Source organism: Gymnoscopelus microlampas (genome assembly GCF_963454915.1).
Source record: "Gymnoscopelus microlampas genome assembly, chromosome: 10".
NCBI lineage: Eukaryota > Metazoa > Chordata > Actinopteri > Myctophiformes > Myctophidae > Gymnoscopelus > Gymnoscopelus microlampas.
The window spans coordinates 19344511-19368380 of NC_139947.1; the positions used below are offsets into that span (position 1 = coordinate 19344511).

Genomic DNA, 23870 nt, shown 5'->3' on the forward strand with positions numbered 1-23870 from the left:
TGCCAAATCTTCACTGACCGGGCCATGGCCCCACTGGCCCTCATGATGCTACACCAGTGATCGGCGCTGCCAAGTGGGCGCTACGTGGCCGTGGGCGCTAGATGTGAGGCCCGCGCCAGCGTCATTTAGTTATCCTAAATGATGAAAAAGTAATGCTACTGTATATACAGAAGGATGGTCTTCCTGCTAGGCCTTGCCCTTGGGCCTGTCACACCTCCAACGGTGCCCATGGTGGACTATGCATGGCAGGGGCGTCCTCTTCCCTGAGCCAGGCCTAAACCTGACCGCATACCAAACTGTGTAGCAGCACGGGCAGACAGGCAACAATACTAATCGTGTTAATCGCTCCTAACCTGATTGCTTGGGGGGATTCACTTCTCCGGAGCCTGCTGCTCTTGTACCTCGTCTTGTCATTCAAAGACCTGATCGCCTGGGGGAAGTAGCTGCTACAGAGCCTGTTGCCCTTGGCCTTATGGATGGTGAACCACTTACCAAGTGGCAGCATCTGAAACAGTCCGGTTAGGATAGTTAGGATCTTTGATGAGTCTACAGGCTTAGCTGTCCTGATGGGAGGGAAACTCTCATCTGATGTGCTGAGCTGTCCTTACAATTCTCTGCAATGTACTACAGCTCCGCCACTGCAATACGCAGACCCATGCCACTATAAATCTGGACAAAACAAAACAAAATTGCTCCCTGATGAACATCGTTACCTGCTCCCTTTCACCTACTGTAGCAAAAACTATAAATCAGGAGAATGCCTACAGTACAGTATATTGACTGTGAGAGCTCCAGTCATTAGGAAGCTGGAGAATAGCCTCAATTCTCCACTCTGGTTAACAGAGGTTAGCAGTTGGCTCTTTTTTTTTACGCACATAAATGTGAACATACTGTACTCTTCTGCAATATACTCTAGTTATAATATAATCTAGTTGAAGTACTATTTCTAATTCTTTATTCAAGTTAAAGCATAAAAGTAAAATTAATTTCTAATGCACTTTAGAAATTAATTTTATAATAAAATACTTTATAATAAGAATGAAAGGGGTCAACACAATGTTTTTGACATTGAACAATCGATCATTCAAACAAGATCAAATTAAAAGTATAGATTTGACAGGAGAATTGAGTAAATGTTAATTGCTCTCAGTTTCATATCGTCATATAGTCTGTATAGTATAGTCTGTCATATCGGTCACGACGACTTTACTCAAGCCAGTATCTACAGAGCCTTGATCATATCCACCACACAGCTGGGTTCATCAATCACTTCTATTGCTTCTGACTGTTATGAATTACAGAGAAAGGATCACAATGCAACCAGAGTCAGAGCAGGTTCAATACAATGAATTTATTACACAAAAACAAGGAAGGCAGTCTGATACAGGTAAACAAATCCAAAAAAGGGAGCAGGCAATATAGTCCCCTGTATATATTGACATATTTGCTGATTTGTGCTGATATTGGGCATGTCGATTACATAATACACTGAATGGGCATATCTGAATCCAAAATAAAATGGAACAGTCCACTATATACGAACTATAGTGAAGATGGCAGTCCAGCCTAGGAAAAAAAAGTGTATACATATTTATGTATACATACTTTATGAGAACAATGTGCATGATTGTATTGACAAATATGCCAAAAACTATAACTATAGAGCTGGGTTGGATGATAGCAGAGGTGCAGTGAAGCACATAAGATAAGAGGCATACTGTACAGTCAGTTACCGTCATACAGATTGAGCAGCTGTCTCTGAGCAAATATTGCTGAAGTGAATAATCTATACATAGTGCAAAAAGTATGGTGGTGTGCAGAAACCGTACATATTGCAAGGACGTGCTATTGTGTGACCTCCGGAGGTCGACTAGGACCCCCCCCCCCCCGAACATAAATAAAAACAATGGGGTAGATCATACATGGGCAACTGGCGGCCCGGGGGCCACATGCAGCCCTCACCTTCACTTTTAATATCGGAATACTGATATTGATTTCAACCGTTCCAAACATGCAAACATGACCCGCTTTAATTACTTCTATATTATTAGTTGAATGACTTTTTATTTATTTTTATGTCCAATGTATTTAAGTTCATACAGTTAACTTGAGTATAACTAAATGCATTTGAAAAAAAAAAACTAAAAAGACTTTCCATTTAAAAAATAGCAACAAAGAATTCAGGATTCCAATTACAAAATTACAAAAACAGCAGATCTACAAGCTCAAAACATGCCGCGATGCAACGCGTTTTGAGCTTGTAGATCAGCTATTTTTTGCTACTTTTGTGTGACATACTAGAATGACGAAGTACGGCATGAATTCACGAAAAAAGTTAAAATATGGAGATAAAAGGTTTCTGCAACAAACCAATAGGCAATATGGCCCCCTGGAGTGAGTGTGGAAATATAGTGGCCCTCTCCATCATCAAAGTTGCCCACCCCTGGGGTAGATCATGGAACCTTCTGCAACTTGTCTAAATTATGGTTATAATTTGGTCCAGCTGCTATTAAGCCAGCTCTTTAGGGAGGACTTACATTTTTAATTGTTGTGTCCTTAAAATTGAAATTGAAATTGTCAAAATGTGTTTTTGTCTTTTGTGTCTTTGTGACATTTAGAAACATGTCTATTACATGAGGAGCGCAGTGCATCACCACAAATCCAAGCAAATATGTAGTGCAGGCATAGTTGTTGTAGAGGGGAAAAGATGAGGGGACCAATTATAGATCCCTATAGGTCTCCAGGCAACAAAGTATATATGGTTTAAGTGGTTTAACTGTGTTGTAATTTCCATGCAGGAGCTGATTACTGCATGGTACATAGGCTTCCTGTGTCTCATCCTGGCTTCTTTCCTGGTCTACTCGGTGGAGAAGGACTCAAACGAACAATTTGAGACGTACGCGGATGCCCTTTGGTGGGGGCTGGTGAGAAACCCTTTTAACTGAAAACATAAAGAAAATCTGTTATTTTCTGATCCTTAGATGGGTATTGAAATTATTGTAATCCCATTATCAATTCTTATAAGGAGTACATGCAGTTTAAATAGGGCTAATTTAGTTTTACTGTATGTCTCAATGTGTGTTGAAGTACAACTAAACAATTTTACTGCAAAGAACATATAGTAGCCTGACTAGCTGCAACATATTATGCTCTGTTGTACTATGGTGCCACACACCAAAAATAGCAGATTTAAATGGTCAGAACACATCGCATCCACAATGCGCTGTGAGCTTGTATATCAGCTATTTTTGGCACGTGATACCCTCGTACAGTGAAGTATAAATCAGGCTTTAATCTGACCTAAAATGGACGACATGGGATAATATTTATAATGTGTCTGGAAGTCATCCAAATTTTTCATTTCATTTGGGCTCTTCTGTTCAAGGTGCCAGCATGGCACTAATGTTATTGCTAACAATGGATTTTAACATTAGATTTTACCTGACATTATCATGCTCTGGTACTTGCTTGAGGGGATGCAGCACTTGCTCATTAATATTGCTGACACAATGTTTAAGCATTTGTTGTGGCATTGCTTGAAATAAATGCTTTTTTTATTGCATATTTCCCTGTTGTTATCCAGTTTGGTAAAATGCACCCAACAGTTATATTTCACCCCCTTTCTGCCGTGGCTTAAGTCCCACATGAATACAATCTCGGAGAGTGTGCATCCCTTAGGTATTACATAATTGTTAGCAACGCATAATCAATAATAGTATATTACTGGATCGAAATGGTATCTGTTTCTTGATTCCTATCCCTGGTGATATTGAATAAATAATAAATGTTCCCCCATTATTTACTAATACAGTGTTGGGTCTTAAATTCTTAATACCTTTTACAGTCTACATTTTGATTTGTCCACTAGATCACTTTAACCACCATTGGGTATGGTGATAAGGTTCCAATAACCTGGAATGGACGCCTTCTGGCTGCCACGTTCAGCTTGATCGGAGTGGCCTTCTTTGCACTTCCTGCTGTGAGTTTTGGAACTTTTCTTTATTCATTGGCCAATAATGTTACAGCGCATTATTTTCTTTTTTTTAAAACATATTCTATCCAGAGTGGACTTTCTGAGTCAATATGCTTTTTCTCAGCAATTCCCTGTAACCCATTCAGATTCACACTTTAACCAGCCCAAGATTATGAACGCTACAGATTCTACTGAACAGCCTCACTGTGGAGGAGAGGCTACAAAGCTACAATCCGGTACTTGTAGATTTTCACCAATCCGTATGGAAGAGGATGTTATTACCAATATAACACCATGTCAGTAAAGTTATTTTAAGCACACCGGAATGGACACTAGATGTCCAGTCCGGTAGTTTATGGACCTCTCATTCTCATGCGTTCTCATTGTTTTGATCAAGAGGCATAAACATAGTATCCTATCCTAGATATCAGATGATGATATCTGATATGTCTGAGGATACCGGTATGTCTGAGGATCGTACGCCATCTATTGCTACGTCACTTGCAAAATGGCCTTTAAAGGGATGGGAGCGTATTATTTGTGACTTTTAGCTGTACAGTATATCCTGATTAAAAGCTGTACAAGTCAAATACATTTGACTTGACGATTGCCCATTCACTATTCATGCACCACGCCTCCAGCTTGTGATCAGAAACCCATGTACAGTAATAATCACATCTGTGTCCCTGTTACCTTCACACAGGGTATCCTAGGTTCTGGCTTTGCTTTGAAGGTCCAGGAGCAACACAGACAGAAACATTTTGAGAAGAGACGGAACCCGGCAGCAGGCCTTATCCAGGTAATTTTTCATCTGGTATTGTTGTATGGCAACAAAGGAAGATTCTGCTAAAAGACTAACTAGATTTAATATATCCCCAACCAGGGAGCATGGAGGTTTCATTCTACCAACCTCACTCGCACGGATCTATTATCCACCTGGGAGTTCTATGAGCAGACGGTGTCTGCTCCAATATACAGGTAACTGACCAAATAGCCGTTAAGAAATGTTGCCAATTGTTCTCTTTTCCAATAGAAAGATACTTGTTGTGCTATATCATATTCTGCCATGTTGCTTAGACTGTAAATCCAGTTGAAAAATGATCCCTGGTTCGTGGGCTCATCTTATGGTATTCCATTTCAGAAGTTAGGCTTTTGTCATTAGTGAATGACCTCTATCTGGTTCTCAGTTGGTGTTCAGTTTGAGGTTTAATAAGTTCAGTGTTTGGTAAGTTAAATTGTATTCTAAAGGCAAGTAGTGTCAGATTAATATTTTGGGGTGCTCTTTGCCTCATAGGATATAAGTTGCTTTGCTTGAGCTAGAGCAGATCACACACACACACACACACACACACACACACACACACACACACACACACACACACACACACACACACACACACACACACACACACACACACACACACACACACACACACACACACACACACACACACACACACACACACACACACACACACACACTAAATATAATATCAAATATACATAGTGTGTAAAATACTGAGTTCCTCAGTCTCTTGTTCTAAGAGAAGACATATCAAATAGCAGCAGATATCAAGTATGCATCAAATGTGTATGGGAGTGTATATATAGTATCATGTGATATGTGATATTACCTATGGGAGCATGTAAAACTGACTTGGCCACAAGGCTCAGAGACGTTCAGCAGCCTGATGATGGCCTGGCTGAGCAAACTGTCCCCTAGTCTGTTTGTTCAGCATTCAGTGCTGCTGTGTTGTCTGCGTGATGGTAGCAGTGTGACATTTCAGTCAGACACTTTCGTCAAGATAAACCATTTATTGCAATGATATTGCATTAAATGCGACGTTGTGACTCTGCTCCTGTGATACTACAGATTTATCTGCGCATTACACCGGATGTGAGAACATGAACTCCACCGAAGCAGAGCCGAAAAACTAAACAAAAACATAGTTGTTACATGGGCATAACATTGAACCCTTCAAGGGCGTAACTTAAGATACATTACAGTAGACAATATGTAACATCATTACAACTCATACCACAGAAATACATTCAGACATTGTGAAGAACTAAATGCAAAATGATTTGTTTTTCTATTACGTAATCACTGCTGGATGTTGTTTTTAGCCCAAAGGCATCCTCTGATCCTCTGACAGGGAACAGTTGCCTGGGTCCAAACCCTAGACCCTCTCAGACTCTCTGACCACTTCACTGATGAAACAAGTTGACCATACAGTCTGATATCAGGCTAAGTGATGTCTTTTCTCTATCTCTAGACTCATCCCCCCCTTGAATCAAATTGATCTGCTGAAGAATTTGAAGGGCAAGACATTCAGGTATGAATATTTGATGTCCTCCCTCTGGTCATTCATTTTATCACCAGTGGGGATATGTTCTGTCCCTGATTCTTTATGCATTTCCTTCTTACAAATGATATGTGATAATACCACAATTTAACAAATACATTTGTGTGTGTGTGTGTGTGTGTGTGTGTGTGTGTGTGTGTGTGTGTGTGTGTGTGTGTGTGTGTGTGTGTGTGTGTGTGTGTGTGTGTGTGTGTGTGTGTGTGTGTGTGTGTGTGTGTGTGTGTGTGTGTGTGTGCGTGCGTGTGCGTGTGTGCTTTCTCTGGTGATGGACACGCAGGAAGGAGTCTCAGATAGAAACCTCTCCCAGGTCTGTGATCTGATTGAATCTTTATCATCTCCCCCCTCCCCCTCCCACCCACTCCACCACAACCACCACCATCACTACCATCACCATGCCACCTGTGGCTCCACTTCATTTCTGCTTGTAGTTGCTGCTGATAGGCACTCTTCTTGGGGGAGAGAGAGAGAGAGAGAGAGAGAGTGTGTGTGTGTGTGTGTGTGTGTGTGTGTGTGTGTGTGTGTGTGTGTGTGTGTGTGTGTGTGTGTGTGCATGCACGAGAGAGAGAGAGAGAGAGAGAGAGAGAGAGAGAGAGAGAGAGAGAGAGAGAGAGAGAGAGAGAGAGAGAGAGAGAGAGAGAGAGAGCATCACTGTAAGACCAGAAAGCTGTGCTGAAATGATATCCTGTGTCTTAAGTGCCTCCTTCAAGAACAGTCATGCTGCATTCGCCACATGATGCTCAAAGATCAAGTGCTAGCTGTATTTGTGTTTACAGGGTTTGTCTTCATCAGCCATTCTCTGGCACTTCACACTTTAAGTGATCTTTTAATTATGTAAGAAGACTACATGAAGTGCCTTGATATTTATAAAAATGTGTATTACTTCTTAAAGAAAAAGTTTTTTTCTTTATTGTCAATAACACTTTTGAGCATTTTTTAAATACACGAAAAGAAAAAATAGCACAGTTATTTGTTTATTGGTAGCTAATTAAACTTAATTAACAGTTTGGACACTTTTAAGCTACAGTAATTGGCTAAACCTGTGTCCTATAGCAACTAACAATTTACAAATTGTGCTGATTTCTTATCGATCAAGTTGTCAATTTGCAAATGAATTATAAAAAGTAGCCATTGTAAAGTGTTAATGACATCAGAGCTTGTCATACACTGCACTTTTCATTTATCAAAAGCACTTACTTTATCCAATGCTATTTTATCTCTTGGGTCTCCTCTACTGCCAGCCACTCCAGTATTGAAAATGTACAAAAAGACAGACTTTGTGGGTGCTGCCCACGACCGATTAGGTATAGTTGATGCACAGATACTAACAACTGCACTGCAAGTATTTGAGTCTGTGTGTCCCGTCATACCTACCGCCGTTTACTTCCCTCTCCTAACAGAAGTGTAGCCCAGTAGAGGGAGCACACTCCTCATTATTTGATACTGAGAATACTGCATTTTGTGAAGTCAAATGAATACTCTGTAGTGCGATAGTGTCGCTTGCCAAAAATAACTGACAAGCTAACAACACGGCACAACGCAACACATTTATAGTTGTCCAGTTCTTTTTGGCAAGCGACACACTTGGAGTATAAGAGTAGCCTCAAGCTTTAAACTCTATGATGTCAGTCAGTGAGTCCACCAACACCGCTTCAGGTGTGGGTTGTTATCACCTTGCTATGGTTGATTTATGGTTTCCGTTAAGTAATGTCTTTATGGAGTTAATTTGCTTGCAGCCGTTTGTTTTGCAGAGTCAGCCCTCATTAACTTCTGTTGGGCAGACAATATGCATATTGCTGAATATAACCGTGCATTTTCTTTTGATGAATTAGGTGGAACAAATGATGGTGAAACTTCTCTGCATGATGTGTTTTACTTTTATATAGAATGAGACCACAACCCCTTTTGAGGCCTGCCCGTGTCACTGTGCTTTCCATGCATGCTTGCTTGTTGCTTCCTGCTGCTTGCCTGAACCACTAATGCTCACCTGTGTTCACACATGGACACGGCTCCTTCAGCTGTAGGATATTTCCTTTGCGTTGCTTTGAAGGTAAGATTTCCTTTTGCACCAGTGCCTGACATTACAACTGCCGAACATTACCCTAAGAGCCCAACTGGAGAAAAAGAATAATTTGAAGATAAATGTATGCTTATTACTTTCTAATCTGTCCTGTCCATCCTGATTTCCTGCAGTCGGAAGCCTAGCTTGAAAGACAAGGTGTTCCCGAGTCCTTCCAAAACTCCTGGGCCCAAGGGCAGAAACCAATCGCTTGGGGAAGAAGAGGCTGAGGGCAGCCCCACCAAAGTCAGCACGAGCTGGAGCGCCAAGACCGCCTTCCGTGTCCGCAGACAGAATTCAGAGGGTATGGAAACTCCAGGCTTGAAATAACACTCCCACAGGATTGGGTCTAGACAGAGCAACGAATATTTTCATTAAAAATTCACTCTGTTGTCAGTCTCTCAGCTCCATATAGTCAGTTAATGTGCAACAATAAGCCAACCTTTTAGGGGTACACATGTCATGGCACTAATGAATTAATGTTGAGAAGGATGAGGCCGCACAACTCTTAGCCACGATGCAAAAAACTATTAAACGGTACAGGAAGCCAACGTTTTGACAATATTGTCTTCCTCAGGGTTTTCTCTGAATTCATGTCATTTCTATCATACTCTGCAAATCTTGCAAACTTGTGAGGAAGATAAGACACGGTCACATTTGCAGACTAAAGCAGACATTTTACCATTCCACTGGAGAGTCAGAGGAATTGATCTTGATGACAATTATGTCCAGCCATCATTTATTGTTGCATTCATACATCATCCAGGCCACTGTATCACTACCAACGAAGATATTTGTCTCCTTCACACTTTCTTCTCTTCTTTTTTCTTTTGAAATTTAAAAAATATTTTAAAACGATTCACATTAGCTTTTTTGTCTTCTTCTTCTGCTACACGGCATGTTAAAGTGCTGATTGAAATGCGGGATGAAGACATTGGAGTGAAGCGTTCTCCAGGTTAGATAAGTCACCATGATAATCATGTCATCTCAAGTAGAATTAGTACATTATATTGTCAAGATGTAGCCTACTTTCTATGACCTATTCAACACAGTGTACAATATGTGATTGGTACACACTGAGGGCCCTATCTTCCGTCCTGCGCTATCCCTTGGCACTACCCGCTAGGCCGCTACCCGTTAATTACGCACAAGGTAGCTGGCGCTGTCCCCAAACGGTATCTTATGGCCGCGCTACCCGCTATTCATTATGCCGACTCCGTTATTTGCGCCTGGAGGTGTGGCCATGGCCATGTTGTTGCGCTATCCCTAAAATGACTATCTTGCCCACACACGTATCTTTCAGACCACCCGCTATGCCAAATCCGTTTGGTAGAGCGTGCCTGCAATGGGAATGTCGGGAGTCGGGCCGGGTGCACAACATTCAGAGGTCTCCCTCACTCCTAATTCTCAACGAATCTCTGTGATTCAAATTTTCAAAGGCAATGATTTGTGCCATTCACTCCAAAATATACACTTCAGTTTTATTAATCCATTGTGCAGGAAATAAAGAACAGATTACAATAATATAACATTCTCTATAATCAGTAACATGTGGGTGATAAGTATGTCTATCAAATATAGATTTATTGAAAGGTAGTCAAAGGCTAGAGCGTATGATGAAAACTTCGGGTATAGGGTTTTCAGCGCAACACTTCTGAATTAAGTGATTGTGAATGTGATTGTCATTACAATTTGAATTCCTTGCGTCAATAAATTTTGTTTTTTATCAGCAGTTGCCAGTTAAGCTTATCGACGACAAATAAAATGATGTTTGATCTGCGTTTGCTATAACAACACAGACCATTCAGTTTATTTAATCCAGAACACAAGTGATTGCTGTAATTTAATTTAATTAATTTAATACAGCAATGTGTGAGTGATAATTCTGTGTATCAAATATACATTTATTCCAAGGCAACGTCGCTGTTCCATTGCAAAAGTCATGACATCATGACGCCTATGCCGTTACCACGACAATCAAAGCAGATATGTCGCCGCAGGATGGCTTTGAGTTGACGTTGTTTAAATCAGTCTGAACAAACAGATCTGTGACAGATCCGATGTGGTCACTTGCAAATGCAGTGTGAACAGTCGGATTTGAGAAATAAATCGGATTTGACTGGATTTCACTGCAGTCTAAACAGGGCCTTAAAGGCAATGGCATCTGGCACGCTGATTGGTTTTATTAATGTAACGCCCAAACCACACCTATGCATAATGTAACGGGTAGCGCAGGTGTTTTAGGGATAAGGCTGGTGTCGGAAGATAGCAACTTGGCCAAGGGAACGCCCCTTGCGCCATGCTAAATCCCCAAATAGTGGGTGTAGCGACTTGGGCGCAAACTAGGGCCCTATGTCCATGCACACCATGCATACACCCATTATTGGGATAGCCATGGTCATCATGCTCCATAACAAATATCTTTCCATGTCTCCCCTCTCTTTCTCTTTGCAGCAATTGAAGGTTTAATAAGTAAGCCATTGGGATGTATTGTTGGTTGACTTCTTTGGGGAAAAAAAGTATTGGCCGGTGTGGGAAACACGCATGCTTAAATCTACTGAATTTTGCTTACTTGACTTGAACCCTCTTTTCTATTTTGGGACTTTAGAATGTAGGATTGAAGCGGCATTCAAGAGAGGACTAACAGCATTTTATGAATGTTATAGCTTGCATACTGAGAATTCCTAAAACATACTTCCCCCCTCCCCTCAAAGTAATAAGGCTATTGTATGGCAAAGGTAGGCCAAGACAATAATAGTGGGTTCAAGTCAAGTGGTGCGAAGAAAAGGAAACGTTCAGAAAGCCTTGCATAACTGCATGAAGAGGATTCATTTTCCCTACAGTGCCGAAGCACAGACACTTGCTTGTGTATGTGACATGCTTCACAATGTATGACCCACAGACCAGCCCACTGGCTGATTTGTACCTGCCAGGTAAGTTTCTAATGTAGACTGTGGTGGGGGGAGGGGTTAAACGGGACCTATTATGATTCATATTAAACATAGCCAGAGTTTAAAATAATTATGTAAATTCATGATAAAATAATTCCTGTGAGCACAAAGCTCATGTTTCAGTCTGCACTGAATGCCGGGTTTGCAAGGGGTTGTTCTACTTTAGAAACGTGTTGACGTCAACCTGTGATGGATTTCTTAAGCCGTCTGCTCTCACCACATTGCCTCTACACAGTTATCATCCAAAAAAGGAAGGAAAGGTGGCTTTAAAGAGAGGAGTTTTTCAGGCAGAGGCTCATTTGTAAGGCCATTAGATTAAACAGTGAATCATGCAAAGCTGCTCTAGTGGGGTCCCAGAATAAATACAGAATAGCTAGAAATGAACATAATAGGCCCCCTTTAACAGTAAAGGTTTCCACCATCTATCCTTCAATTCTGCACCCAGGCTTCCTTGTTATTCCACAAGGGCACCTCAGTACAAATCAATGCTACTGTCACTAACTGGCTTGAAACCAACTTAATAATTGACTTCTGCTGCCTTGAAGCTAAATAGGCTTCATAAAACAATTTCTGCTTTCCTTCTGTCAGGGAGGTGTGTAGGGTTGGAGGCAATGAATTATACTTTAAGAATACCCTTGTGTTTGGTCTGTAGAATCAAGCCTCCCTGTAGAGGACCTTGGTGACGATAAGAGTTGTCACTGCGAATTTCTCGCTCCAGAATTATCACCGGGCGTGAAAGTCACAATCAGGGCAATCTGGTAAGAGTTTACATATCCTGTTTTTTTCTACTACAGCTATTTACTTTGTCTACAGTCTGTATAGTTTTCATGCTTTGGCCATTTCTACGGGTTTTATTAGATGTCATTGTCTTTTAGTGTAATCGTCATACAGTTTGGAAGAGATAATCCATGACGAGCCATGCGGTTATTGAAAAATAATGCACAATGCTGAGGGGGTTTTGTCTTCACAAAGTGCATTGTTGTTGTTTTTTTATTGCTAAGAGTGGATTACTCAGCTCATGCCATGGCCACTTGCCAAAAGAAAAATAGTTTATTTATTTATTAAAAATAAAAGTCATACACTCTTCAAATTTGTTTTAGCATTATATTTATCAACCTTGGAATAAACTTTACCTTCCTACTTCAGCAAGTGGCAGAATTTGTAGTAATAACAAGATTGAAAGTTATAGGTCTATTGAAATTGTTGTTTTTAAGGATGGACTGCAGCTTAAAAAGGACAAATTCTACATTACAATGTTTGTTATGCGTATTCATTTAGACTGGAGATTAAATCGCAACCCTATGGTTATTTGAAAATAATGCACACCCTTCTGCCAGAATCGGGTATTCTCCTAACCTTAAAGGGATAGTTCACCCCTAAAAGACTTTCTTTTTATCGATTAGTCACCCCATGGAGACTTGAATTCATGGATATTTTTTTGTTTTTGTTGCATTCCTAAGCCAATAATTTGATGACCGGTAGTGGTTCCGGTAGGAGACACAAAGAGTCTCCTTTGCATCTCGTACCGGAACCGCTGCCTACCGGACCGCTGGTCATCAAATTATTGGCTTAGGAATGCGACAAAAACAAAAAAACTATCCATGAATTCAAGTCTCCATGGGGTGACTAATCGCTAGAAAAAAGTAATTTTTGGGGTGAACTACCCCTTTAACACTAACTCTGAAACACCAAGTGAAGAATGTAGAGGTTGTCCGATATGGATATTTTTAAGGCCGATACCGATTCCAGTATTTTGGAGAACAGGAAAGCTGATTCTTTGAGACAACACCTGCAGATATTTGGGGGCGTGGTGAAATCTGCCATTGTCTTGGAGGTGCAAACAACACGTATCAGCATTGCGTTTGTTGAGACGGATTGCATACTACTTACAGTTCTTACTCATGCTTATCGCGCCTTTTCATGGAGCATAGGCCGTTGACAACAGTCTGTATGAGTCATCTATCCGGGGCTTTCTTTTCCAGCTGTTTCCATGTCAGCCCACACTGCTTGATGTAAGCCAGGTGTTCTTGGGCCTGCCTCTTTTTCTTGTGCCTTGGGGGTTTCATCTAAGGACGTGTCGGGTGATGCTGGTATTGGGGCTTCTGGAGCATGTGGCTGATCCATCTCCACCTTCTTTTCCTTGTCCACTGAGGGTACAGTAGTACCGGCTTGAGGTTGGAGCTGAATAGTCTGAGCTTTGTCTGCTGGCTAATTTATTTGGAGCTCCAAATGTTCTTCAGTTGGACGAATGCGGCTCTTGTTTTGCCGATTCTGGTTCTGACGTCTGCATTGGTGCCACCCTGACTGTCTAAGTATGTGAAGGCTTTTACTTCCTCAAGTGCTGTTCCCTCCAGAGTGACTGGATCTCTGCGTTACAGTTATAGTATGTTGACCTTGGGAACTTTTGTTTTCCCTTCATGGATGGTGAGGCCTAATTGTGATGAGGTGTCTGCAAGCACTCTTATCTTCTCTTGCATCTGATTTTGACTGTGAGAGAGCCTGACTCCAGTATTCACGTGGAAGATTTGTGGAAGCTGACCTCCATGGCTGGCCTCTGTAGTTATGGCATTTTATGAGGTCTCCTTTCTTGGGGAATTTGACCAGGTATCCTTCCAGTCTGTTGGAATTACCTCTTACTCCCAGGTTTCATCGAACAGTGAGTGCTGCATCCCTACAGACGTGTATATGTCTGCCTTCAGTGCCTCTGCTTGGATTTTGTCTTGTCCTGCCGCCGTTTCCGTTCTTCAGTTGAGTGATGGCCTTTTTAACTTCCAGCTTGGTTGGCTTAACAAAATGAGAAGGTTTGTCTCGGCTGGTTGAATTTCTGGAGGTTTAGTTGGTGTTGGTCTATTAAGGATCTCCTCAAAGTACTCTGCCCATCTTTCCTATTGTTATTGTTGTGGCCCTTTGATTATATTCCCTTCCTTGTTTTTCACTGGTCACTCTTGTTGACTTGTCTTGCCTGACAGTTTCTTGGTGGTATTGTACAGATCGGCCATGTTTCCTTTTGCAGCTGCCTCTTCAGCTCCTTTAGCTAGGCTGTGCCTGTCTCTTGTCTTTAGTGGCATTTTTTTCACATGTTTGTTGATCTCTGTGTATTCTTTCTGGGCTTTTCCTTGGTTGTCAGGCAGTTGTTCATCTCAGACTTCTTCTGTCTCCTCTTTAGGGACTTTGCGTGGTGTTTCTGGTGATAACCACTCTTTCTGCTGGCTCTTCTTCAGTCTGAGCACTTCCTGACACTTCGTTTCGTACATAGTGATATCTTGTCCCATCCTAGTGCAAAACTATGGTTATGTATTGTAGTGCAGGGACCTGTAACGATAAACATCCAAACGGGACATCCAACTATTACATGAAAAGGAGCCAAATCCAAAGAAGCACCTTTGTTTGCACCTCCAACAGACTCATGTGACTTGGATTTCCTTCCCCCATTTGCTAGTACTACGCTAGGGCGTGACGTCACTGTAGCTAAAAGAATTCCAACCGATTTTGTATCCATCAAAATTTCTGATTAGTCCATAATTAATGCAGTGAACTCTGTCCTAACATGCATATTCCACTGTCTGTGCACATGCCTCTCATTGTAGACATACATGTTTACCCTATATTTTAAATGTCAAACACTTTAATTACTCTTAAGAGTAGTGCTTGAAAACATATTTTTTTCATGTATTCAATATGAAAAATGTGAATGACACCGCATAATTAACATTGTTATCGACAATGTGCATAATGAGCTATTTTGAGACAAACATTAACTTCACACTTTTGAAAAAGATTTGTGGGAAATGAAATACAATCTGTTATATCGGCATCCTTGGTGCCGAACCCGATATGGTACAAAATGCAAATATCGGCCCGACATATCAGTCAATCCGATATATTGGACTACCTCTAGAAGAATGTGTGTTTAACATTATTTATACAACAAATAATGCTATACAATACATTCTTCACATTGCGTGTCATTGAAACATGAATTTTCTTTAAGCATCATGAAGTTTCTGGTAACAAAGAGGAGGTTCAAGGAGAGTTTGCGGCCTTACGATGTCATGGATGTGATTGAGCAGTACTCTGCTGGTCACTTGGACATGCTCTCTCGCATCAAGAGCCTGCAGGCCAGGTACACACGCATTCTTTATATATACCCACCATGCACTGTGACAAGCACTATGCATGTTTCCTTCGTATTAAATGAATAACACTAATAATCCCTTTTTCCACCAGTAGCAGAGAGGTCATATGCTTACTGTGACTGGGAATGTATGGATTTATTTTCTTAATGACATTATACTGTATATGGGTTATATTGAAAAACATGTGAATACTTCTCCTAAAAGAAGAGGCCAGTTGCTTTTATTAAAACTGATATTGATATATCAGATGGCAGAATTACTCAGGACAGCATCACTTGAGTCTTGCAACTTGTATACAACCACATTGTGTGGATGATTTCTAACGGTTGATACTGCACATGGATACATGTATGCTCCTATGTGTGCTTGGCATATCTCAAAAATTCCAAATGATGATGAAGTTTCATTTTTAAATATAAGTTTCTGTGTCTTCATTGCCATTTTAATCTGTTCTCCACAAATAAGCTATACACATGTTGTGATTACTTGTGGTCTAGCGCATAATATACATATATCCCAACACTTAAATTTCACTATGTGTGTACATGACCTTTCATAAAGCAAATCAAATTCACTGTTTGTTTTTTGTGTGTGGAATATATTGTGCCATATAGCTGATGTACAGTAACTCCCATGTTGTGCTTCATTTTGCATTGCACTCATATCGTCTCTGTGTGCTTTGCCAGGATAGATATGATTGTGGGGCCCCCTCCCCCATCAACACCTCGCAAGAAGTCAACTGAAGGTCCTAGGTTAGGTCAATAGTCTCAATTCAATGAGTATCTTTTCCGGCATTATGCTACTAGTCTACAATATGCTCTAGTTTTCCCATCAAAGCAGTAACACGATGCATTTCTTTTTATTTTAGTTGACAAAACCCCTTTTGAACTCTAGCCACATGACTTTTCTTGTTGTGCCATGGGTGAGAATGTCATATACTGTACTGTGGCTTTCAGTTAAATATGAAAGATGTGGTAGAATTAATTGAAATCCAAATTGATGTTTCAATTTGGCTCTGGACTTGATCTACAAGTGGGCAGGTGACATTCTGAAATAAAAATAAAACAATTAATTATTGAATTACTGAATTGTTATTTTAGTGGACTACTGTACCAGTGAATTTAACAAAAAATATTTGAACCATTTAAAAGTGTCTAAAACATGCCAAAAGCATACAATATGCCAACAATAACCTCTGCCAAAGCTCACACATTTCTGGCCTGATGGTGGTACAAGAGGAAAGGTTAAAAATGATAAAAGTCTGCACAACAGCATTGCTCCTAAGTGTTTAGTTTACTTTAAAACACAGAAAAAATTACATGGTACAACTTTTCGGCCACAGTTGGCCGTCATCATTCACCTGATGAAGGCCAACTATGGTTGAAACGTACCATGTAATTGTTTCTGTGTTTTAAAGTAAACTAAACACTTAGGAGAAATGCTGTTGTGCAGACTTTTATTCTTTTGAACTGTCACTCTGTGTCCAGCACCAGCAACGAACTGGATGTGTGCAACCCACTGTTTTGAACTAGGTACAAGAGGAAAGGTCATGGGGTCACCAAAATCAAATAGGTTTCTTCCTCTTGGGAGCATGGATGCACAGTAAAATCCTCAGTGTTGATTTAACTCAGAAGAGTGTACAAATGGAGCCAAATGGACCCTTGCAGGTCCATTTGGTCTTATTATGTACACTCTTTGGAGTTAAATGAACACTGAGGACTTTACTGTGTGTACACAGCAAATTTCATGGCAATCACACCGCATCTGTGACCGACATATCCGGATGGATTCTGTATGTTGGTCACAGACAGACAAACAGACGCAGTGGAGACGTTACCTGCTTGGCGGAGGTAAAGAGCTGGGTTATGTAGCCCAGTGATTCTCAATCTTTTTAATTTCAAGGACCCCCAGTTTGATGTGCATTAGGCCACGGACCCCCTTTTGATTACAATTGTTACCTCTGGGACCCCAATCTGCACTGTAAAATCTGTGTTTAAATTTGTATTTACGAGTCCATTGGTTCCATTTGTACACTCTAGAGTTACAGCCCGTAAGGGTCCATATCAATGACCTATCAATCATTTAGCTGGGGACCCCCTGGAACCTTCTCAATAACCCCTGGGGGTCCCTGGACCCCATGTTGAGAACCAGTGATATAGCCACACTCAACAGGGGTTCGACACATAATGCCTGCTCTCAAATAAGAGAGAGAGAGAGGGATGCAATAGAAATGAAGCATGAAGCATTATGAAAGCATGTCACGTGATGCATTTTGGCACTTACAAAATGTCTCCTTTATTGTCATTGTTCATTTTGTTCTTCTAATGGTCCTTACACAACGGATTTTTTTTTTCTCGCAATATTAAATATATTTTATTATTTTTCCAAAGTGTTATGAGTACATCCACACAACACACTATGTAGATTTGTCACTGCAAATAAAACCTATAAAAATCTATATGAATAGCAAATCAAATTTATATGAGTAGTTCGACCCGAAATATTCGCTGGCACTTTTTCAGATTGTTTATTCGTTGCATTCCCGGTGTGTAAAGACTGTATGGAAAATACTCAATGGGGCTTGAAGTGGTAATGCATGCATCTACATCCTTCATCCAACAATTCAGTCATTCGTCAGCCCCGTCATTGTTTCTTTCTTTTAGAACTTTTTTTTTTGTATGTGGTTTTATTCTCATATAACCGTGTACATGCTTTCATAGTCTAAACTCCATGGGAAAGTTATGTATTTAATACCATCAGTTTTGGACCTAAGATTCATAAAAAAAAAAAAAAAAAGATGACCCACTCTGCCCATGTTCCATGTGCCGGGACAAATTCTTTGTTTTAATTCCAGATATTATTGCCTTCTCAAATAATAGAGTTGACCAGATAATTGGCAAAGGTACCAAAGGTGATGGAGATACTGTGGAGGACCCAAGCATGATGGGACGTCTAGTGAAAGTGGAAAAACAGGTAAGAAAATGATAAGGTGATAAGGTGTTAACCCATTTTGCACCCAAATCCCATTTTAATGAAGTTGAGCTCATTATAAACAATACTCGGGAATGATTCAAGTTGGAAATGCATGCCCCACCCAGTTCTGCAATGTTTTATTTATGCACATATTTAGAGATTTCTGTATCTGTCTGTGTTCCTTTTATGCCCATATATGGAGTTGTCTGATGATATATGGCAGGGGTCTCAACCTTTATGAAAATGAAGTGGCATGTTTTTATTTTCTTGATTGTCAGTGTGGCATATTGAACATTAATTTGAATTATGACACCACATACAAATAAAATGTTTCGAACACATTTTGTGTTAGAAACGTCACACTGCTGATCTGACTGAAATGCCCATATATGAAGCTCTCGGTATCTGTCAGTCCTTGTTCCTTTTATGCCCATGTGTAGATATCTGTATCTGTCAGTCCTTGTCCCTTTTATGCCCATATATGGATCTGACTTATTTGTTTGCTGATGACGACATACTCTTTATATGGTTATGGCTGAGTCATGGTGACATGAGCATGAATTGGCTCATTTGGGCCATGGCCAGAGCCTGGTCAGAGCCTTTTCTGGCGGTTCTGGACAACCGCCTATCCGACCGATTCGACGCCGGGCGCGGTACTCTTTCGAGTCATCTGCAATGTGCGTGGTGAATTTGAAGTCGGTCGATGGAACAGTTCTCGAGATACGTGGATTGCAGACATACATATGTACATACGTACGTAAATACAGAGATTCCTTGCATTTAGTGTAAGATATGATTTGGGTTTATTTCTGTGTGTTTTTTATTTTGAACATGATTTATCCCCCTCACCTGGAAGTTTGAGTGAAACAGTATAGAGAAACTGTGTAAATATTCCAAAATGAACAAAACAAACACAAACATACTTTGGAAGGTTGACGGCAGTAATACTGAGGCAATGGGCTAAACATGAAATACCACTAGTTTATTCCTTTAAATTGGTTTGTCATTTCCATCTGTAGCAAATCACTATAGCTGTAATGTTAGAGTTATCTAAATTGCATACTGTTGTTAGAACATGCCTTCTTTGTTATAGGTGGGCGGTATGGACAAGAAACTTGACTTCTTGGTCAATGTTTACGTGCAGCGGATGGGAATCCCTCGCTCTGAGACGGAGGCCTTTATCAACTCCAAAGATCCCTATCCAGCCCCGCCTTACCTCAGCCCAGAAGAGAGCAAGGAAAAGGAATGTTTAGAAGAAGTGAGGGAAGAAAAGGAGGTGCAGTCATGTGCAGCTGCAGAGGTAGCGTGTTCAGGAAGCGCTGTAGAAAAGAAAGATCCTTTACTAGGTCAGTCAGTGGCTGGGTCAGTGGGTACTCCCTCTGGCAGCGTTGGCCGTCCCTCCACTTCCTGGCAGCACCAACTGCAGCACCCACTCAGCCAACCGGCCTGGAACAGCAGCATGGCAAACACTCCCTCGCCTGTTGGAGGCAGCGCTGAGCAGTCTGGCCAGGACACTCTGTTCCGCCTTCCGCCTCCACCAGCTCCAGTTCACGAGCGATCCTCCTCTGGCCAGAGTGGCGGCAGGCAAGGTAGCAGCGCACAGAGCAGGAGGCGTCATAGGAGGCGGAGGTGTGAGCAGGAGGCGACCATAACCGCTATCGAGAGTGACACGTCCATCTCTATCCCGTCTGTCGACCACGAGGAGCTAGAGCGTTCCTTCAGTGGCTTCAGCATCTCCCAGGCCAAGGAGGATTTCTTTGGGCCTTCTTTCTTCATCGCAGGCACAGGAGAGGGACCTATAGCTGTGACTGAGACCGGGGCTGTAGCTGGACCTGCACTCTGTGCCAGGGTTCGACCCTTCATAGCAGAGGGCGAGTCAGACACCGACTCTGATCTCTACGCTCCCTCACCTCTGTCCTTTCATGGAGAAGGTCCTGGTGGAGAGAGGCCTTGGCCAGTTCACAAATAGGTCCAATGTTTAATGGCCTGCCTGGCAGGAAGGCTATTGTGATACAAGTTAGTGTTTTAATTTGTAATACTTCAAGTTGAGACCCAGTAGCCAATCTTATTTAATGACTGTATGATTATGTTATAATACTTGATAATGCTAATGATCAGATGTTAATCAACAGAACACAAAGGTCACCCCTTTACATTTTAGAATGGCATCTTAAGGTATACTGAGTAGGATCTTCCCCTTTAACATAGCAAAAACACATGCTAAAAGTATCCTCATGAATTTGTAAGGCCCATTGGTAGTCAGAGCAAATGTCTGCAGAGATGTCTGGATTTCTTAGTTCTGAATGTAAGGGACGTTTCTGCCCCTTCAAATTAGCGCTGCTTTCAACTCATGAGGGCGTGATTCTTTGAAACGGCAGCTTTCAAGTGACTTTCTAACGATGTTAAACATCAATTTAATTGTCGTAAGTTATCTAACAAACATTTACGACAGGCAAAACGGCTTGTAAATTAGCTCTGTCAATCAAATTCTGTCCATTTGACATATTCAGAAGTTACTGGCAAATTTGTGAAATTAGGTATTTACAAATAACTGAAAACAAGGACGTAGTGGTGGACAAAGTACACAACCGCTCTACGGTGTGGGCGTCAAAGTATAGATGCCCGTAAAATATTATTCAACATCTGTAAGTTGTTCATTCCAATTTCTACTAGAGTCAAAGTATCAGAGTTCTTGCTTTTAAACAGCTTTTAAACATACGACCATACCGGTGGTCTTGCATGTTTAGCCTGCTGTCTAATATTGGTGGTATGAATGGAAGTTATTCTTTTCAGTACAGTATGAAAATCATCTTGCAGATACTTGAAATTTGTTTGAGTATACAGTAGAATCCAACACAGTGAATAGTCTGATTTTCAAATAAATGGCCATGACTTCTTAATAGCAACATAATTATCAGCTGGAGAAGCAGATAATGGATTTATCGCACTTTGAATAAAAAAAGAAGAAGAATCTAAATTTGATAATTATCCCAAAACTGAACAAATTGTAAGATGCTTTTGAAAATGTTCAGCAGTAATGTCATGTGTATCGTGAATCATAGTCCATAGGCTAAAAATGCCAGATCACCAGTATGATCCTTTAAAAAAAGTCCAAAAGTACATATTCTTTTTAAAGTCAGCACATTGCTTTAATAGCTATTTCTACAATGAATGTACAGAACCTCCCAACACTCTAAAACAAACTACTGAATGCACTGACTACACAAATGACCTATTCAAACATTCTTCTTTTTTCTTCTTTTTTGGGGTAGAAATGCAGAGAGACGTAAGTTTGCAATTTCAAAATGGAGAACAGTTAAACAAGAGTGCTCTTTAAAAAAGCCATGTTTTTGCATGGGCACATGGGTTGAAAGGTTGTCGATTTGATATCATCTTCTACTGGGAGCTGAGACACAGTGTGCAGACTTCCCTTTCCTCTCCAGTATATGTATTGTTGTTGAGCACCTGTACATTTTATTGGGATGTGTGTTCTTCGCTTTGGACTCTATTCCTACATTTGTACACTCTCAGCGTTACAAATGGATACATTAATACAGAGGATTTTACTTTGTACTAAAAGTAAAAGAAGATGGGTTTCCAAAAGCAAACTTTTTTTTTCTCCTTTTTTTCAAAAAACTAAAATCTCTCTGGTTGCTAGTTTATAAGCAACAAGCGCCATAATGCTACTCAGTACCTTTCATTTATTATATACATAGTTTTCTTTTTTTTAATGGTTAGCATTATGATTTTGAGATATCTTTAAGCAAACATGGCAATCAAGAATCATGCTCTACAATGCTCCATAGACGAATCCACAGAGCGCTCCCCTGGCGCAATCATAACTGCGGTGTCAGAATGCACACCGCAGCAGGAGTCTGACCCCGCAGTGCTTTGTGGATTCGTCTATTGACAAGGCCTTAACTTGTATTAGTTCGGAGACTTTTTTGGTGGATTTATGAGTGAAGGTATATGGTTCCTAATGTATTATTAAGTGTAAGAGACCTGTTTGCACCAAGTATATAGTTGAAAGTGATTCACAGAGATGAGAATTCCATGTTTTTGTTTTTTAGGTAATGATGCAGATGCACTCTGCACTTAAGTTTCACACTCACGGCCTCAGTTCTCAAAACCCAATGAGAGTCAGTCATATTTTAGGTGACTGTTAAAATTGTACCCTGTGGTTTGCTTAATGTCTTGATAATGTCTACGACTTAAGGTGTTAAGAAAAAAACGTTAAGATAATCAATTAGATTGTTGCAGACATTTAAACATATGCTTCATTTTCAGCATCATTACTTCAGCCTGGTAATGTATTTATGGAATACTACCAAATAATTCCCTTAAAAATATGGCCCATATTAATAAACCAAAGGATCTTCCTGCATGGCATGTAAAGTGGTTGAATTAAGTAACACACAGGGAACAAACCAAACAAAAAAATCAAACAAGAAAAACTATTCTACAAGCATTTTACTTAGTCACAAACATGCAGAGTATGGGCAAAATACAAAAAAAAACTAAAAACACTTGCATGTTAATTTTATTATGTGGCTTGCTTGAATTTCAATCATCTAAACCCAATATGGGCTTAGTGTCTCCTTTTGTGGGCAAATATGCTTATAGTGCTGCATCTCGGACACAAAGGTGGTTGTTTAAGGCACCATAGTAACATTCAAATGTAAACTACATTTATTGTAAATCCACAACTTAACGTTAGATTCATTTTATACTAGACTGAAAAAAGAGTTTGAGGGGCACATGATCTTATTTTCACCCTACTAGTGTATGAATAGACCGGATCACATTGACTTTAATAAAAATAAATAAAAGAAAATAATCCACTGCTATGTTGATCCAGTTCTAGATGAAGAAATGCAGTAAAAAATCAAACATGGCAATCAAGAACCATGCTTTATGTACTGACAAGGCCTTACTTTTCATACTCAAATCCATTGCATAATGTACACCTGAGCTATAATTTTTAAGTAGTTAAGAGTTTGTAATTAATGAATAGTTGATATATGTAGATTTATTGTTTGGATTGAGAATAATTCAAAACCAGCTGACACTTGCTATAATTTGGTACCCTGGTAATTACCCACAAACATCAGCTAAATATTGTGGGATGGATTGAGTTAACTGCAGCTGCATGTTGAATGATTAAGGATACATCAACAACACCTTCTCCATGTTATGAAGAAGGCTTTTGTCTGACATTTGAAATATGATCCACATTCCCTTGGTTTACACACACATTAGAGGTTTTGCACTCAGGCCAATAAAAAATGGAGTATAATATGTAAGTTATACTGTAAGACATGTAAAAGGTAGCCACAATATTTTATTTTATTTTTATTTGTTTCTTCTGCTTGCTGGCATGTGTTCTACAACCAAAGGAAATGAACTCTGAGCATT

General features: G+C 40.3%; 1 protein-coding gene across 6 annotated transcripts in view; it reads left to right on the forward strand.

Annotated features, from left to right (window-relative positions):
- LOC311052986 (potassium voltage-gated channel subfamily KQT member 2-like) overlaps positions 1 to 20424 on the forward strand; it is a gene marked incomplete at both ends in the record, with an annotated part of 35943 nt that extends 15519 nt beyond the window's left edge. The window contains 15 exons of one of the 6 annotated variants that reach the window (XM_084068313.1): positions 2799 to 2924; positions 3869 to 3979; positions 4677 to 4772; positions 4857 to 4951; positions 6250 to 6309; positions 6617 to 6646; positions 7587 to 7640; positions 8530 to 8699; positions 9303 to 9350; positions 10850 to 10867; positions 11999 to 12104; positions 15338 to 15469; positions 16169 to 16234; positions 18362 to 18455; positions 19549 to 20424. In XM_084068313.1, coding sequence (XP_083924439.1) covers positions 2799 to 2924; positions 3869 to 3979; positions 4677 to 4772; positions 4857 to 4951; positions 6250 to 6309; positions 6617 to 6646; positions 7587 to 7640; positions 8530 to 8699; positions 9303 to 9350; positions 10850 to 10867; positions 11999 to 12104; positions 15338 to 15469; positions 16169 to 16234; positions 18362 to 18455; positions 19549 to 20424 — 2082 coding nt within the window. Of the gene's footprint in view, positions 1 to 2798; positions 2925 to 3868; positions 3980 to 4676; positions 4773 to 4856; positions 4952 to 6249; positions 6310 to 6616; positions 6647 to 7586; positions 7641 to 8529; positions 8700 to 9302; positions 9351 to 10849; positions 10868 to 11974; positions 12105 to 15337; positions 15470 to 16168; positions 16235 to 18361; positions 18456 to 19548 lie in introns of all 6 variants that reach the window. The other 5 variants (XM_084068314.1, XM_084068315.1, XM_084068316.1 and 2 more) reach the window with 5 other exon arrangements.
- Positions 20425 to 23870: the final 3446 nt, after the last annotated feature.